The 15,259-nt window shown below is 34.0% G+C and overlaps 2 protein-coding genes across 2 annotated transcripts; both read left to right on the top strand.

The window, feature by feature from the left end:
• The first annotated feature begins 91 nt into the window (after positions 1–91).
• On the top strand, positions 92–5,833 carry vamp8 (vesicle-associated membrane protein 8 (endobrevin)). The gene is made up of 3 exons (XM_051110566.1): positions 92–292; positions 3,512–3,676; positions 4,174–5,833. Exons 1-3 carry the CDS (start codon positions 266–268, stop codon positions 4,345–4,347), a joined length of 366 nt encoding a protein of 121 aa, XP_050966523.1. The 5' UTR covers positions 92–265; the 3' UTR covers positions 4,348–5,833.
• A 3,201-nt stretch (positions 5,834–9,034) lies between these two features.
• vamp5 (vesicle-associated membrane protein 5) lies at positions 9,035–15,097 on the top strand. The gene is made up of 3 exons (XM_051110861.1): positions 9,035–9,226; positions 11,855–11,998; positions 13,972–15,097. Exons 1-3 carry the CDS (start codon positions 9,224–9,226, stop codon positions 14,164–14,166), a joined length of 342 nt encoding a protein of 113 aa, XP_050966818.1. The 5' UTR covers positions 9,035–9,223; the 3' UTR covers positions 14,167–15,097.
• The last annotated feature ends 162 nt before the right edge of the window (positions 15,098–15,259 follow it).

The raw sequence follows: 15,259 nt of genomic DNA, 5'->3' as shown, positions 1-15,259 counted from the left end.
AAAATGTTGATAGCACCTTAGAGGTGTTTATGCGTCATCAGTCCAGCGCCCTCTTGAGGATGTTATGAGAAGTGGCGCCACAGAGGTGGACCGAAGCCAAATCATTCGCTGGAGGAAAAGACTGAATTAGAGACCAGGAAGTGTTGACGCGGTTTGCATCTGTCGGTCATTCGAAGAAACAGTTACAAACATTTTAACTCGGAAGGATAAAGTGTAAAAGTTTTTTTTTTTCGTGGAGTAAATTAAAACACCAAACAGTACAATCATGGGGTTGGCTGATCCAAATAATACGGTAAGTTAAGAAACGAACGACAGTCAGCAGCAGGTGCTTCTTGTTGTTGCATCGCTTACTAAATGTAAAACTAACTAACCAACTATGTAAACTCAGTTCCTGTCTGTGTCCGTGTAAGTCATGTTACTTTTAGTGGTAGAAAAGTTAACGTTAGACTAGGTTGATATTTTTTATTTTAGTTTTACCGGTTGTGGGTTGACGCACTCAAAACAGGGCGAAGCTCGTTTTTCAAGTTATGCTTAGTTTCTACGTTCCTGCTGAGTTAACGTAGATAATTTGGTTGGGATTTTTAAAACAAATGTGCTGTTTAGATAACACTTTTATACTTAAGCTCCATCCAATTTGCATTGCAACTTTCTTGTACAGATTTGTTTACACAGATGGATTGGATTTACCTTGAGCTGTGGAGTATAACCGGTTTACAAGACACAACTGACTATTGAGCTCTACACTTATTAAATGCTTACTTTTGTATGTTTTAACTACAGTATACAAATATGCTGATCAGATCACACGTTCCCCTTGACTGTTGAAGTGTGAGATCCGCAGGCTGGGCTGCTTGAGATAAAGTTAATCAACAGTCAACCGTTTGTTTTTTCAAATAATTTCAACAGTACCACAATATAAGAAACCCTCTGTATTTTTAGGTGAGACTGTGGTTAAAGTACCGTTCTTCGACAGTATTTTGAGGAAATGGTCGTTTGAAATCGTGATGTTTGTTCTTGAAAACATTTGGCTGCTGGTATTGGACTTTAAAAGAAGATGGATGACTAGATGGAGGCTTTTTTTACTTTTTTATGTTCTTGCCATCACATTATAGTAATAGATATCACACAGCCCCATTTTGCCACAATAATGGTACTTCAGGCTGTCAGTATACAGTGTTACCTAATAGCTTTCAGCCATTCTGAAGGCCCTTGTGACACAGCCATTGACTAGAATAGAAAGGGCAGAACAGGTAGTGACGCAGCATTGCTTTTAGTTTCCTGGTAACACCTTTTGTTTATGAAGTTTCAGCAGTGCATAAGGAATTAAAGGTGTTTAACGTGGCTTAACATGAGAAAAGTACCCAAATGGTAAAATGAACCATGCCAATGATGGTTATTATGGTTCTTATGCTGCATTTACCAGCGTTACAGTAATTTATTGGTGTTTTGATGTGTGAATGCAGTAAAGCTATCTTGCATCGCTTTTGTCAATATCACACATGTGTTCTCACATCTGAAGCCATTACTGAGCACTGTTTTTTATATAATGTACTGTAGTTTATTTAATTGAGAGACATTTTTACTGAATATAGAAATGGGCAGCACTGTATAACAGCCATTACTGTTTTTTTAGTTGCTTAAATCATGAATTTCTCTATCAGAATGATTAAATGCAGCTCTCCATATACTCATAAGCATTAAAAAAATCATACAAAGACAAGGTTTTAATGTTATCTTATACTTTTTGTGTGTGTCAATTATTATATATTGTGCAGTGTTGCACACATACAAACACACAACCAAAAAACACATTTAAAAAGCATTTAAGTATACAAATCTAAGATGTTTATTAAGATCCTTCTGTTATTTATTGAAACTCACAATAATATTTAAAAGATCAGTAAGCTTAATATATATAAAATCATCATTTATTTAGTATTGTCAATTTTGGAGATGGTTGTCCCAAACTCTAACCCCTACATTTTTAACTTATAAAAATGATATTGAAATATTTTTTGCGTTTTATTCCGTTGTTGCTTTTAAAAATATCTTTTTTTGATTTTGTAAAAGAGTGAAGTTAAAAAAAATATTTTATATTTTCTTTGTAAATTATAAAACTTTATGTTAAAAAAAATGTGTCCCACATTTTCATATCACTACCAAAAAAGTGAGACTGATTTTAACTACACCCCTGCATTTATGATCAGGAAATATTCATTTGTCACTCTCTCATAGCTACATGGTCAGTAGATAGACCCCATCATTTTGAGGTAAACGTGTTAAAAAGTCCAAACTACCAAACACATTTTTTTTCTGCAATTATGCACACGTTTTTTTTGGGGGGGGGGTTATTCCATAACGTTTAGTTTTTATGTGTACTACTGTTCAGAACTGTGCTAGCTAACCATGTGCTGATTAGCATCTTTGAGCTGGGCACAAAAAAATCTAAAATTGTCACTACCATAACAGTCATGACCAAAACATTTGTTGAAGTTTCATTAGTGACCTCTGTTTTTCTGGGAGTTATTCCATAAAATGTAGTTTTTCTGTGTGTACAACCGTTCAAAACTGTGCCAGCTAACCATGTGCTGATTAGCATCTTTGAGCTGGGCCCAAAAGTAGGCTATGTAAAATTGTCACTTGCGTAACAGTTACGACCATGACTTGTCATCCTTGTTTCAGCAGTGACAAAAGGAAATGCATAATGCTTTATTTGGGGGAAATAAACAAAATTTTAGTACAGTTATGCAAATTTTTTAGTATTTTAGTATGTTTTACTAGTGTTTTAGTAAGTATAGTAAGTTTAGTAAGTTTTTAGTAAGTTAGCTGCCAAAACATTATTGTCGCTGCCGAAAATGTTCAGTCACAACCAAAACATGGGATGTTTTGTCGAAAATAAAGTAAATTGAATTATCAACTAAGGTGATATGATTTGGTTTAGTCTATATTCAAACTAATGAATCCTTGACTTTGAAATCAGTATGTTTAACTTTTTGCCTTTTACAAAGAAAACTTGGATTCAAAATACAACAAATCTCATAAATTACACTTGAAATATTGTTAAAATTATAATTAATATTGATTTACCTCTGAAAACTTTTTAATAAAATAGCAAAAAATATATTACCAGGTAGATCTTAATAGGTCAATATAACCCTTCTTATTAAATTATATATTACTTTGTTTTGTGGTGACAAATTTAGGAAGAGGACAAATATTCCAAAACTTTCTGAAAATACAATGTGAGAATTAACTGCACAGTAACTAGAAATGTGTACCTCGGACATTATACAATTTGCATACATACAAAATCTGTGGATTTTTTTTTTCCAAGATCTCTTTTTCAACTCTGACTTTCTACCAATTCTGTAGAATTTTAAAACTTGCATTTTATAACTTAAGTTTATGGGCTTTTGCACAACAGAACTTTTTACAAACTTTCCGGATTTGTATAACCATATGCTTGGTGCTATTTTGATCATGTTTTGTTTTTTAATTCCTCTCAACACAGGAGCCAAAAGAAGGAGAGTCTTCACAGGATGCGGATCGAGTTAAAGCTCTGCAGTCTCAAGTGGATGGGGTCAAAGACATTATGACCCACAATGTAGATCGGATCCTGGCCCGTGGAGAAAGGCTGGATGATCTGATGGGCAAATCTGAAGACTTGCAAGCTGGGGTGAGTCTTTCAGTACAAAAACTTTGATTCTAATCACACATTACAGCTGTTATCCAGCAAACTGTTTTTTAACTATGTAGATTACCATTTTATAATTTTATTTTTGAAACAACAAGTAATGTTGTGAAATAATATTACAATTTAAAATAACTGTTTCTATTTTAATATATTTTATAATGTAAATAATTCTTTAAAGGTAAGCCTAAAAGTTCAGCAGCCATTACTCCAGTCTTCAGTGTCACATGATCCTTTAGAAAATGCTGATTTGATACTTATCAATATTAAAAATAGTTGTGCTTCCATTTATAATGATTAGAAACAGCATTTATTTGAACTAGAAGTCTTTATAACATTATAAATGCCTTTACTGTATATTTTGATGAATTTAATGTGTCCTTGCTGAATAAAAAAAAAAAAACTTTTAACTGATAGGTTAATGTATGCAGCTATAGTCCCCACACTAGCTGACACTCTGCTGGTCTTTTTCTGCTTCTTAGGCTCAGAACTTCAGGCACACATCTCAGAAGGTTGCTCGTGCCTACTGGTGGAAGAACGTGAAGCTGATTGTGGTTATTGTTGTGATAGTCCTCATCATTGTTCTGATTATCATCTTCCTTGCTACTGGTGTGATCCCGACCAGTTCACCCGCACCCAAACCCACACCACCATAGGATTTTTATCAGTTACAAACACATAGATATATGCAACCATGTCCACACACCAACACAAGTCAAAACTTCAGGAATTCCCACATAACACACACATGCCTTTTATTTGCACATTTTGCTTACATACCTTCTTATCTCACATAACCCCTTATAATGAGCAGCTTTCATAATGACAGCTTCGAAAACCTTGAAGTGGAGGATTTAAAAAAAAGTCTGTTGACAAAATGCTGTTTTTGTACTTCTCTCCTCCTGAAAGATCATCCTAGTGACCACTTCAGCTGTCTTTATGGTTCTCTAAAGCCTGATTAAATGCCACAGCTGTATAAAAGTACTTGGAATATTGTTCATAATGAAGGTACCCTTGAAATAGACATACACTGGCATTGATCCAGGGAAGGTTATGGGTGAAAGTTCTATCTATTGAATTATGAAGTATATTTAAGACTAGATTAGATCACATAAGATGTTACTTGTAATGGAAAACGTTTAGATCTCGAAGTGTCTCTATTTTGTATTTGATAGGTTACTGTCTTTGTGCTTTTACCCATGATTGCTATTTGTAAAGGTCAAACAAAAATGTGTTTACAACTGTTGCAATAGACAAACACACCATTTCATTGAGGAAATTATAAAATTGTTAGATGTTTGGAGTAAGTTTTTCTGTCTTACATTGGCAGTGCCCCCTAACTTCAAAACAGAGAAACTGATTTTCGTCCTATAGAATAAATAAACATGTTTAATGGAACAAGAGCACCTGAACAAGGTCATTTAGATGGGAAAAATTTAGATAGGAACAATGGATATTTTCCATATTCTCATAAATCACTGCATTGAATTTGACATGCAGTGTAACACTTGCACTGTACCACATGCAGTCAGTACTGTAATCAGAATATTAATGTACTGCATCAAAAGTTTGGCCTTGCACTGTGGGAGCTTTCCAAAAGTCAAGACGCATACCTTTTTCTTGTTTCATAAACAGAGAAAGGAGGAATGTTTTAGAGCCTGTACTGTACTTTTCAAGTTGCAGTTTTTACATATCTCAAATCAGCCAATGAAAATCACTTTTCTGAATGTTATTGTTGGCTGATCTTAAATTAGTCTGCTGGGTAGCTTTTTGCACTTTGCTTTGGAGAGGTCAAGACACTGGATGTCTGTATGTAGTCAGAATGACTTGACTGTTTGAATGTTTGTTAACCTAAGTCTTATTATGCTATGTTTCTTGTTGCTTCCATTAACATCTTCCTGTATGTAAAAATAGGAGGGTTTTAAGCATTTTATGTATTATTCTCCCTGATTAAACAAACCTTTTAATCAAAGAAAACATTTCTGATGAAGACACTGAATCATTTGTTAAATCACCTACTACAAGTAATAATTTAAAAACTCATTAAGTGCCTTGGATTTGAGTCTTATTTAGCATAAACAGCCTGTAATATCTGGGAAATGTGATATTTTGTAAATAAAGATTTGATCTCTCAGTAAAACGGTGTTCGACATGTTTTTAAACTTCCTCTTATTCGATGTTACTATGTTAATACACTAAAAGGAAACAATTTTCTAATATTATTGCATGGGTTTATATTAATTTATTTAGTTAGTACAGTTGAGGTCAAAAGTTTAAACCCCCCTTTCTGAATTGTTAAAAAGGTTAATTATTTTACTAAGATAAGAGGGATCATTCAAAATGCATGTTGTTTAGTTAGTACTGACCTGAATAAGATCACATAAAAGATGTTTACATATGGTCCGCAAGAGAGAATAATAGCTTAATTTATAAAAAGACCCGGTTAAAAAGTTTACATCCCCTTGATTCTTAATTCATTGTTCTTACCTGGATGATCCACAGCTGTGTTGTTTTTTGTTTAGTGATAGTTGTTCATGAGTCCCTTGTTTGTCCTGAATACTTAAACTGCCTGCTGTTCTTCAGAAAAATTCTTCAGGTCCCACAAATTCATTGGCTTTCTAGCATTTTTGTGTATTTGAACCCTTTCTAACAATGACTGTAAGATTTTAAGATCCATCTTTTTACACTGAAGACAACTGAAGGACTCATATGCAACTATTACAGCAGGTTTAAATGCTCACTGAAGCTCCAGAAGGAAAAACCATCCATTAAGAGCCTGGGGGTGAAAACTTTTGAATAGAATGGAGATGTGTACGTTTTTCTTATTTTGTCTAAATATAATATTTGTTTCATTTAGTACTGCCCTTCAGAGGCTACAGAAGTTAGTTACATGTTTTCCAGAAGACAAAATAAGGTCAATTTATCCTGATCTTCAAAACTTTTCACCCTTAGGCTCTTAATGCATCATGTTTCCTTCTGGAGCATCAGTGAGCATTCGAACCCTCTATAATAGTTGCATAGGAGTCCCCAGTTGTCCTCAGTGTGAAAAGATGGATCTCAGTATAATTTTTCTGAAGAACAGCAGTTTAACTGTTCAGGACAAACAAGGGACTCATGAACAACTCACTAAACAAAAGAAAAAAAAAAAAAAAAAAAAAAAAAACAGCTGTGGGTCATTCAGGTATAATAACACAGTATTAAGAATCAAGGGGATGTAAACTTTTGTACCGGGTAATTTTGATAAATTCAACTATTTTTTTTCTCTTGTGGACTATATGTAAACATCTTTTATGTAAAATAACTTATTCAAGTCAGTACTAAATAAACAATATCATGCATTTTGTATGATCCCTTTTATTTTGGTAAAATAACATTTTGAATGATTCTAAAAGGGGGGGTGTAAACTTTTGACCTCTACTGTATATCCACCAAGTAGCATCTCTAGAGAGGGATGAAAAGCAAGTTTTGACATTAGCTGAAATAAAAGCCACCAAACGTAAACTTACATGATACACCAATAGGAAAAAAATGTGTTTTTATGGTAAGTGGATTGTGTACTCTAGATTCTTATATCTTATAACTGTCAAAGGAAAATCAAGTACAGACAGGCCTGTGCACTAGCCAAATCATCATCCCAGCATGTTTTCCCCAGCTGTGATTTTATCTTGTTTTTCCTACACCATCTTCAACAAACTTTCCCCTCAAGATTTCTGTGGTAAGTTTTCTATTAGCATAGTTTGTGAATCGGTTCAACTGATTCTTTAAAAAGAATCGATTCACAAAAGCAGTGATTAACATTATGTATACCCAGTGTTGGGGAGTAACTAGTTACATGTAACGGAATTACATAATTTAATTACAAAATAAATGTAACTGTAATTAGTTACAGTTACTGAGAAAAATATGTAATTAAATTACAGTTACTTTTAAAAAATGCCAGTGATTACAAAGGGGATTACATCTGAATTTTTTCACACACCCACCCCCACTTACAAATTTAATTGACTTCTTTTTTATTGCATTGACTGCTCTAAAATGAGACACCAATGTTTCAGGAGTTTAGGACACATGCTTATTCGATAACTGTTTTATTTCCTATTTGGATTTATGCATAAACTTTATTTTTTAAGATTGTTTTTTTCCAAGGCATTGTTAGAGGCTAGTGTTTTCTGTCATAAATATGCAAACATTTGATTTCAAACCCAGTATCATGGCTATTAAACTATTTCTTGTTATGAGGTTATTTATGTTATGATCTTGCTATGACATATAGCGCAACTGTGCTCACGGTGACCCGAGTTCGATTCCCGTCTCGAGGTCCTTTGCCGATCCCGCTCCCCTCTCTCCTCCCAGCTCTTTCCTGTCATCTCTCTACTGTCCTATCACAATAAAAGGCATAAGAAGCCCAAAAATGTAAGTAAAAAAAAAAGTCTGAATTTGTGGTGGCTGTGCTTTAAATTAAATTATTACACAGCTCAGACTCTTTCGGGGCAACTTAAGTCAGTGCTATATGTTTGATAATTTTTCTTGGCGGAAGCTTTGCGTTTGGTTAGCTAATAAAATATTAAAGCTTAATTCAATATTATGTGGGCAGTTTCTTAATTCTGTCATCCTGGTATCGTGGGCTTGCTCTATTGTTTCATACAAACGCAGCCGCTGCCATTTTTTATTTTTGTACATTGTAATGGATTATAAGATAACTAACAAACTAGTACTACTACTTAATTATTTATGCGGTGAAATGTTGTGTAAGAAAACTGGTATGGCTGCACTGTATCCCTAAAATGTCTAGTTTGAACTTGCCGTTTGCTAGCAACTGATTTCTTCATGGAGGCTTTGTTATCGCAAAATAAAGATGTATATCATCCCTTACTTATTATAATCTTAATTCAAGTGATAAAGTATTTTGAAAGTCTGACAGTAATCAGTGTTGAACACTACTGTAAGGTTAACTCTGCCTGGTTTAAATGTTTCAAAATGATTAACAGTTGAAAATATTAGAAATTTAGAAAAGTAATCAAAAAGTAATTAAAAGTAATGTTACATTACTTTAATAAAGTAATTGAACAGTTACACTACTTATTACAATTTTAATCAAGTAACTTGTAATCTGTAACCTATTACATTTCCAAAGTAACGTTCCCAACACTGTGTATACCCTTGTGAGACATCTCGATTTGGTTTTTGTGAATATGTTACGAATGCTGACGTGCACTCACTTTAAAATGCACGTTTTGGTACACGACCAAGAACAATGGCACGGTTACAGAGGCAGTATAGCAAGTCAGGAGATGGGCGTACGAGTATGTCACGCAGCTGCGCAGTGCGAATTCATGCCAGTCAGATAAAGGAGGCGCTTCCTTACAGCAGTCGAGCAGAAGATTAAAGCTTTGGAAGAGTTTTGTAAAGACGCGCATGAGCTGTTAAGATATCGAGCTTGTGTTATTTTCTCTTATCAGCTGCTGGTGTCTCTTTCAGATGCAGTATATTCGGTGACAGTTTGTGGTGTATTAACAGCGACAGATTAAAACAATGGTAAGTTGTTTTGTCTTTGAAGCTCGTTCTTTTTGTTTCGTTTTGTGCTGGACATACTTACGCTGTACTTTAAATAAAACATGGCCATGTGAGAGCAGAAGGACGCTTAAAAGCAAACTGTTTAAATCAAACTTTGTTAGGCAACTTAAATGCTGACGACTCGATTTGAAAACTGTAAACTGTTTTTAGTACAGTAACTTTTAATTCGTTAAATGCTGTGGTCTAAACAGATTAGTTCCTTTCCTCGTCTCTTTTCATATATACCAGCTGCCACTTTGCTTTATGAAAGTGAAATTATACATTGACTTTTCATTTTGATGACTAGACGATTATTGTTTTGACAGTCTATATATAGATTTACAGCTTTCACTCAAACTTAATTTAAGGGTTATGATACAGTACTTCCCTAGTTAAATAGCACTGATTCCTCAAGTCAGACAACATTTAGTTTATGGGTTGTCTGAACATGCCTAGGGTTTTCCCCCATGTTAAATGTCATTTGAATGTCATTAGCAATAAGGTTTTTAACCCATATTGTTGGTTCAACTCAGGTGGCTTGAAATGACAACATTACAAGTGTTGAGTTGAAACACACAAGAGAGGGGATTTTGCCTAGTCTCAAGGAAATTCCATATTCATAATAGCAGTTAAAATGAGAGAGGAAGGAAGGGAAGGAAGGAGGCAAAGAAAAGAGATGTGTATCCTGTAGTTCTTTTCATATGCAAAGAGTGACGAAAAACTGGTTATAAACTTGCTGTTATAACATGCTTATAATCTACTGTTTTAAGTTTTTGGTTGATCCTTTGTGCTTCTGCTGTTTTAAATGTGAATATTTCTGTACCATATTTACTTAGTTATGCAATGTGAGACCCAACTCCAATCCATAAGACTATACCATCATTTTGCTTTAACGCTCAGATATTTACATATTTATTTATACAGCAATATTTATTTATTTACGGTTTGAGGCACCTTTTATGGTTGTGTTTTATGATGTCTTGTTTTCTATGATGTTTTCCATTCAAGACTATATCACTGGTTTTGCTTTAGCATCATGTTAATACACACACACACACACACACACACATATATATATATATATATATACTACCAGTCAAAAGTTTTTAAACAGTAAGATTTTTAATGTTTTTAAAGTCTTTTTTGCTCATCAAGACTGCATTTATTTGATCCAAAGTGCAACAAAAAACGTACAATTTTTAAATATTTTTACTATTTAAAATAAACATTTTCTTTTTGAATCTTCTACTGAATATTTATTTTAATATATAATTTATTTCTGTGATTTTAAAGCTGAATTTTCAGCATCATTACTCTAGTCACATGATTTTTCAGAAATCATTCTAATATTCTGATCTGCTGCTCAAAAAACATTTATTATTATTAATATGTTAAAAAAAAACAGCTGAGTAGAATTTTTTGGAGGTTTGATGAATAGAAAGTTCAGAAAACAGCATTTAACTAAAACATAAATCTTTTGTAATATTATAAATGTCTTTATCATTACTTTTGATAAATTTAAAGCATCCTTAAAGGTATTAATTCATATCATTTCATTGATCACATGAATAAATTACATTTTAAAATATATTCAAAATATATTCACATAGAAAACAGTTATTTTAAATAGTAAAAATATTTAAAATTTTGTTTAGCTGTACTTTGTATGAAATAAATGCAGGCTTGGTAAGACTTTTTAAAAACATTAAAAATCTTAACTTTTGACCAGTAGTGTAAATTTTGTTCACTGGATTACTGTAGTTTTAAAATTCATTCAGAGCCTTCAGTGTCAACAAAAACAATATATGGGTTTCTCCTTTCTTGTAAAACATAACAAACATATTCATTTTAATATCCTATACACAGTTCTATTATGTTAGCTGCATTTTATCCCTGCTGTTCCTGTTAGAACAGACTCGTGATCCGCTTTTAGGCTGTGACACACCGGTTGAGAACCACTGCTCTATTGTGTACGGCTCTTATGTGAAATGAATAATAAGTGGAATTTCCTGTAAAATGAATAATTTCATTGAACTTTGTGTGACAGTTTCCCATCTACGACAGGCCACTCATCAACTAAACCTTGACCTCAAGTCACTTGCATCCTTCTGAGCACAAAGAGAGGAATTAACATTCTGACTCAGCTGATATGGCTGATGCTGTAGAGAGACTGCTAATGACAGGGAGGTCACAGTCTCTAAATGGATCTCATGGATTTCGTGGATCTCAGCCATGTTGTTTTCACAAAGGGCCTCATTGTGGGTTTAGATGCAATAGCCTGAAGAAATGCACAGTTTCTATGTCTCTCCCCTGCGCTTTTCCATGTTAAACTGTGAGAGAGGCAGAGGCTGTGTTCCAGAATTCCATTCCCAGTGCTTGTTGTAAACAGAACTCTAAGCCCATTATCATGGGAGGCATCCAGGAAGTCTTTTTGTTTTTAATGGGTCATTGATTGCGTTTCTCTTCTGTTAAACGTCTAATAGCACAATTAAGTCCTTCATTGGAAAATTATGTTATTGCAAAATTTATTGCTATTGATAATGTATGTTTCATAGAGGATGTTTGCCATTCATTTTGTGTGACTATTTCATCTATTTCATCTATCTCCAGGAGAATGGGCAAAGCCGCCTCCGTCAGGCCCAGGAGGATGTGGAGGAAATCAAAGTTATCATGCTGGATAATATGAACAAGGTTGACGAGCGTCAAGAAAAACTCGGGGAGCTTGAGGACAGAGCTGATAAACTACTTGAAAAGGTGGAACTTTTATGTGATGCTTATTTTTACTTGATAGTTTTATCATGTAATAAATATTATTTAAAACTGCTTGACAAAAAGCATGGCCACTTATTTATACATTCTATGGTCCTGTGGTCTTTTATGGTTTGTTGAAGAATCTTATGACCATAAACTGGGTTACTGGAATTTCAAGTGTTTCTAGGTAAAGCAAGGGCATGTCAAATTGAAGTCTATAAATAGTGTCTAGGTGGGGTGTACGGAAAAAAGAGTGTACAATTTGCATCCTGAGTTTAGTTTACCTTGTTAATTTTAGAAAGCCATTTCCTTTTGTTATGAAATGAACAAAACTTGTGCAATAGTATAGCAGGCTGTTTGTGCAATACATGGCATGAGGTCAGGCAACAAGTTCACTTTGGTTTCATGTTTTATGATATAAACATACTAAAAATCCCACTGGAAGTCTTTGTCAAGTCACATTTGTTTATAGAGCGCTCTATTCAATACATATTGCATCAAAGCAGCTTCATAAAAATGAATAAAAACGCAATAATAAAAAGGGAAATAGTCTAACTGTTGTAAAATTCATCAGTTATGCAACAAATTTCAGCTGTAAAGAAACTGCACAGAGGACAGTTGTGTTATTCATCTCAGTTTAGTTTAAAGGAGAAGTCCGCTTCCAAAACAAAGATTCACATATAATGTACTCACCCCCTTTTCATCCAAAATGTTCATGTCTTTCTTTCTTCAGTCGTAAAAAAATTGTTTTTTGACGAAAATATTTCAGCATTTTTCTACATATAATGGACTGATATGGTGCCCCGAGATTAAACTTCCAAAATGCAGTTTAAATGCGGCTTCAAACGATCCCAAATGCGGTTGTAAATGATCCCAGTCAAGAAAGAAGGGTCTTATCTAGTGAACCGATTGGTTATTTTCATTAAAAAATACAATTTAAATACTTTTTAATCTCAAACGCTCGTCTTGCCTTTCTCTCCATGAACTGTGTATTCTGGCTAAAGACAGTTAGGGTATGTCAAAAAACTCCAATCGTATTTTCTCCCTCAACTTCAAAAGTCATTTCAAAATCATCCTACATCGCTGCAGAAGTACCGACCCAGTCTGTGCAAAGTGAACATGGAAAGAAGGTCAAACACACTTAACAAAGTAAGAGTAAAACAAGATGAGCGTTTGACATTAAAAAGTATATAAATTGTATTATTTTTGTGAAAATAACCGATCGTTTACAACCGCATTTGGGATCGTTTGAAGCCGCATTTAAACTGTATTTTGGAAGTTTGTACTCGGGGCACCATAGCAGTCCATTATATTGAGAAAATGCTGAAATGTTTTTCTCAAAAAACATAATTTCTTCACGACTGAAGAAAGAAAGACATGAACATCTTGGATGACACATTATCTGTAAATCTTTGTTCTGAAAGTGGACTTCTCCTTTAATTCATCTGAATAACTATCAATATCACAAGTTAATTATTAAATTATGAAAAGGGTTCAATTCAGTGGTAAGCAGAATGCAGTAATGTCATTATTCAACTCAGTTCAGTGTTGATTCAATTCAGTTCGGTGTTGATGTCACCCTAACTGAGTATGCTAAAGGCAATAGTGGCAAGAAACCAAAACTCTTGTCAGGTGACAGCAGTGGAAAAAAAATTAGCAGAAACCAGGCTCTGTCAGAGGTACAGTTCTTTTATGGCCTAAGTAAACAAAAACAGTGTGATTTTTGATTTACACTGTGTGTGGTTGGTGTCAGTTACTTATCCAAACAAAGACTATAATTACAGTTAAGAAAACAAAACACCCAAGACAAAAGCACAAAGCCTTGCATGTTTTTCCTTTCTCATTTTTCAGATGAAGACTTTTAGTAACAGTCAAAAAAGTCAGTTCGAATTCTGAAAAAAGCTCAATTTTTGTGTCATCAAGAATCTATACATTAATATTAAGTTATTTTAATGATCGTACCTCTTTCTTTTTAGAGCGAACAATTCTCAAAGACCTCGACGAAGGTGAAACAGAAGAAGCGCTGGGAGAATATGAAGTACAAAATCATAGTCGGAGCAGTTGTAGCTGCAGTTGTGCTTGGCATTATTGTGGCTGTGGCTGTGAGCTTAAGCAGTGAGGACAGTAACAACACATCCAAAGACACGTCAGCAACACAATCTCCAGGCTAAAGGATAAGCTGGCAGAGAAGAAGATGAGTGTTTGAAATTCTTCAGAATACCCCTTGAAAGTCTTGCTTCTAGTACTTTTGTAAAAGCAAAGAAGAGGGATGTTTCATAGATCGTTAAATGTACAAGCTAAATCTGTGATGCAACTTTCTGTCAGAATGATGCTTAAAAATAATGTGGTGGGTGATAAAAATGGTACCATGGTGTCACTATAATTTATGCTTTCATTTTTTAATGGTAACACACATAGTATGTGGCATTAATGGTAGCAGTTTACATGCATGGTTGTTGGACTAAACACATTTTAGCCACAAATTCGATCAAATCAGTGCCAAATGCGGGTTAAAGTATAGCAGGGAAAACTGTGTAGACTTTGTCAGGGAGTAGGGCATTGAATCTTGTTCTTCAAAGAACACTTTTTTGATTCTGTTTTTCATCAGTGAAATGTATGTAATAATCTTGAAAAATTTCCACTGCGTTTGGTTTTTCGCATATTAGTTACAGATGAATAAAAGCTTGTTTCCCAGCCTTGGTACTCACAGCAGTACACATTTTGGATGTCTACCTTATATGACTGACCCATTTCAGGTCTCTATCAATGAGCTGATGAGTTTAATCAGATGTGTTTGATTGTGGAGACATACAAAATGTGCATTTGGGAGTAACCTGATTTTAGACACAAATTCTGTGTCTTTGGCACGCTTGTGCTAAAACGTATCTAAAGGTTTTAAAATGTCTTATTATTAATTATTATGACCATAACAAACATAGAAATTGAGGAGTGACTATTCCCTCAGAATTCGTATTTGTCAGGGGATTATTTCTGTGAATTTATTTCAGTATCCAGTTCTTAAAATGTAACATTTGTTCCTTCCAATCTTGAATAATTTCATCCTTAGCCATTACAATGTATAAGCAGGTTAATACCGTAAAAGTAGTCATAACTTGAGATAGACAGTCCAAAATTTGCTGCTAAAACAGCTCTTTGTGTATGTGTGTATATATAAATGCATAAATAAATGTTCCTTAAGTGAAAATATTGTATCTGACATTTTTTCTTTCCTGTGTCTTATGTTTGTTACATTTGTTTCCTTTC

Source organism: Labeo rohita, chromosome 5 (genome assembly GCF_022985175.1).
Source record: "Labeo rohita strain BAU-BD-2019 chromosome 5, IGBB_LRoh.1.0, whole genome shotgun sequence".
Classification (NCBI taxonomy): Eukaryota; Metazoa; Chordata; class Actinopteri; order Cypriniformes; family Cyprinidae; genus Labeo; species Labeo rohita.
The sequence above is the reverse complement of the archived record's forward strand: the minus strand, read 5'-3'. Positions and strand labels throughout refer to the sequence as shown.

Excerpts from the sequence above, each read along its gene's own strand:
- vamp8 (XM_051110566.1), top strand. The coding sequence starts at position 266 with ATGGGGTTGGCTGATCCAAATAATACG. Across the intron at positions 293-3,511 it reads TGGCTGATCCAAATAATACG|GAGCCAAAAGAAGGAGAGTC; the intron begins GTAAGTTAAGAA and ends CTCTCAACACAG. Across the intron at positions 3,677-4,173 it reads CTGAAGACTTGCAAGCTGGG|GCTCAGAACTTCAGGCACAC; the intron begins GTGAGTCTTTCA and ends TCTGCTTCTTAG.
- vamp5 (XM_051110861.1), top strand. Across the intron at positions 11,999-13,971 it reads CTGATAAACTACTTGAAAAG|AGCGAACAATTCTCAAAGAC; the intron begins GTGGAACTTTTA and ends CTTTCTTTTTAG.